We start from the raw sequence: 1,388 nt of genomic DNA on the forward strand, positions 1-1,388 counted from the left end.
TATATATATATATTTTTTTTTTTTTTATCTGTTTTTTAGAGGATAGTTGAAGGATCTCCTTAGTATTTATTATTGATTCTTTTTCTTCTGGGTTTCTCAGGAGACTCAAACAGAGGCTTCATGCTCACATGACCTCTGATGGTACTTGTGTTACTTGCTGCCATGTGATATGATGATAACCATGGCAATGATAGCGATACTGCATGCATAAACAACAGATTGAGCTTTTTTTTTCTTTTCAAAAACAAACCATTGTCCGGAGAATATGATCCCAAATCTCTATTAAACAAACATGGGTGTGGGAAAGAAAGGAAGAGATCTCAGAACGTTTAGCCGATAGAGGTAAAAAATATTAGACAGATTTTTATAAAGCAGTTGATTTGTGATTCAGACTCATCATCTCTGCATCGCTGCAGACTGTGTGCAATGCCTTCTACTCAGCTTTAGACTCTCTCCAAGAACCCCGGTCATTGCAAGAAATATCAAAGAAACAGTTTCTGCGCAACACTTCCAACTCCTGAGCGGTTTTCCAATTGCTGCAAAGAAAGTAAAACGCTGGATTAAAGACGCACCGGTTGGACTTTTGGAGCCAATTTCTAATCTCTAAGGCTTTTCTCCAGCCACCACCAGACGTTTAGTCTGACTGTAACTTCAGGAACATAACAAAGGCAGACATGAGAACAGCTGGCAGCGTTCAATCTTCCTAAACTGTCATTAATTATTCATATCAGGTGAGGTCATGTGTGCTGGAAGACAGTTTTACTAGTTGACATCAAAGACAAAATGATTACGACGTCAACAGATAGCGATTAGCATGATTAGTAAGGAAAGTATTACTACTGCGGCAGCTAGTGCGCTAAGACACGCCTCCTGGCTCTGATTGGTTGTTTTTGGTCGGCGGCGCATTTACAGCTCAGGGAAGACGTGGAGCAGATGGATCTGTTCACAGATTATCTGTCAAATAAACTGGTGACAGTTTCAACAAATATGGAAAAGCATCATTTTTATAAGAATTACGTACTACAAGGTTTAAAGCTGAGGTAGGTAATGGTCCTTAACTAGTAGAGTTGGTTACCACTAACCAGTGAGGGTTGCAGTAGCATGACCAGAAGCTGGTAAGGCAGCAGTTTCTGCATAAGATGGAAAGGAGTGTGTTTCCTGTGTGAGCTGTCCCCCCTCTGACTTCATCTCTTCACTGTGCGTTTCATCATCAACACCAACGAGCCTAGAACACACACACACACACACACACAAAAGAGGAACCCACACAAAAAAAAAATACCTACACACACATGTCACCTGAGTGTGGTATATCCAGTCTGATGGATTTGGATCAGCCTCACCTGTGTTTGTAAGCCAGCTGACACTCGCCTCCATCCTGTGGATCC

At 41.4% G+C, this 1,388-nt stretch overlaps 1 protein-coding gene across 2 annotated transcripts in view; it reads right to left on the reverse strand.

Annotated features, from left to right (window-relative positions):
* Window positions 1–1,388, reverse strand: part of wipi1 (WD repeat domain, phosphoinositide interacting 1) — a 14,911-nt gene that overhangs the window by 1,379 nt on the left and 12,144 nt on the right. For both annotated transcript variants that reach the window (XM_016679781.1, XM_007568307.2), the window contains exon 11: window positions 1,083–1,225. In XM_016679781.1, coding sequence (XP_016535267.1) covers window positions 1,083–1,225 — 143 coding nt within the window. The remainder of the gene's footprint in view (window positions 1–1,082; window positions 1,226–1,388) is intronic.

Source organism: Poecilia formosa, unplaced genomic scaffold (genome assembly GCF_000485575.1).
Source record: "Poecilia formosa unplaced genomic scaffold, Poecilia_formosa-5.1.2 Scaffold220, whole genome shotgun sequence".
NCBI classification, from domain to species: domain Eukaryota; kingdom Metazoa; phylum Chordata; class Actinopteri; order Cyprinodontiformes; family Poeciliidae; genus Poecilia; species Poecilia formosa.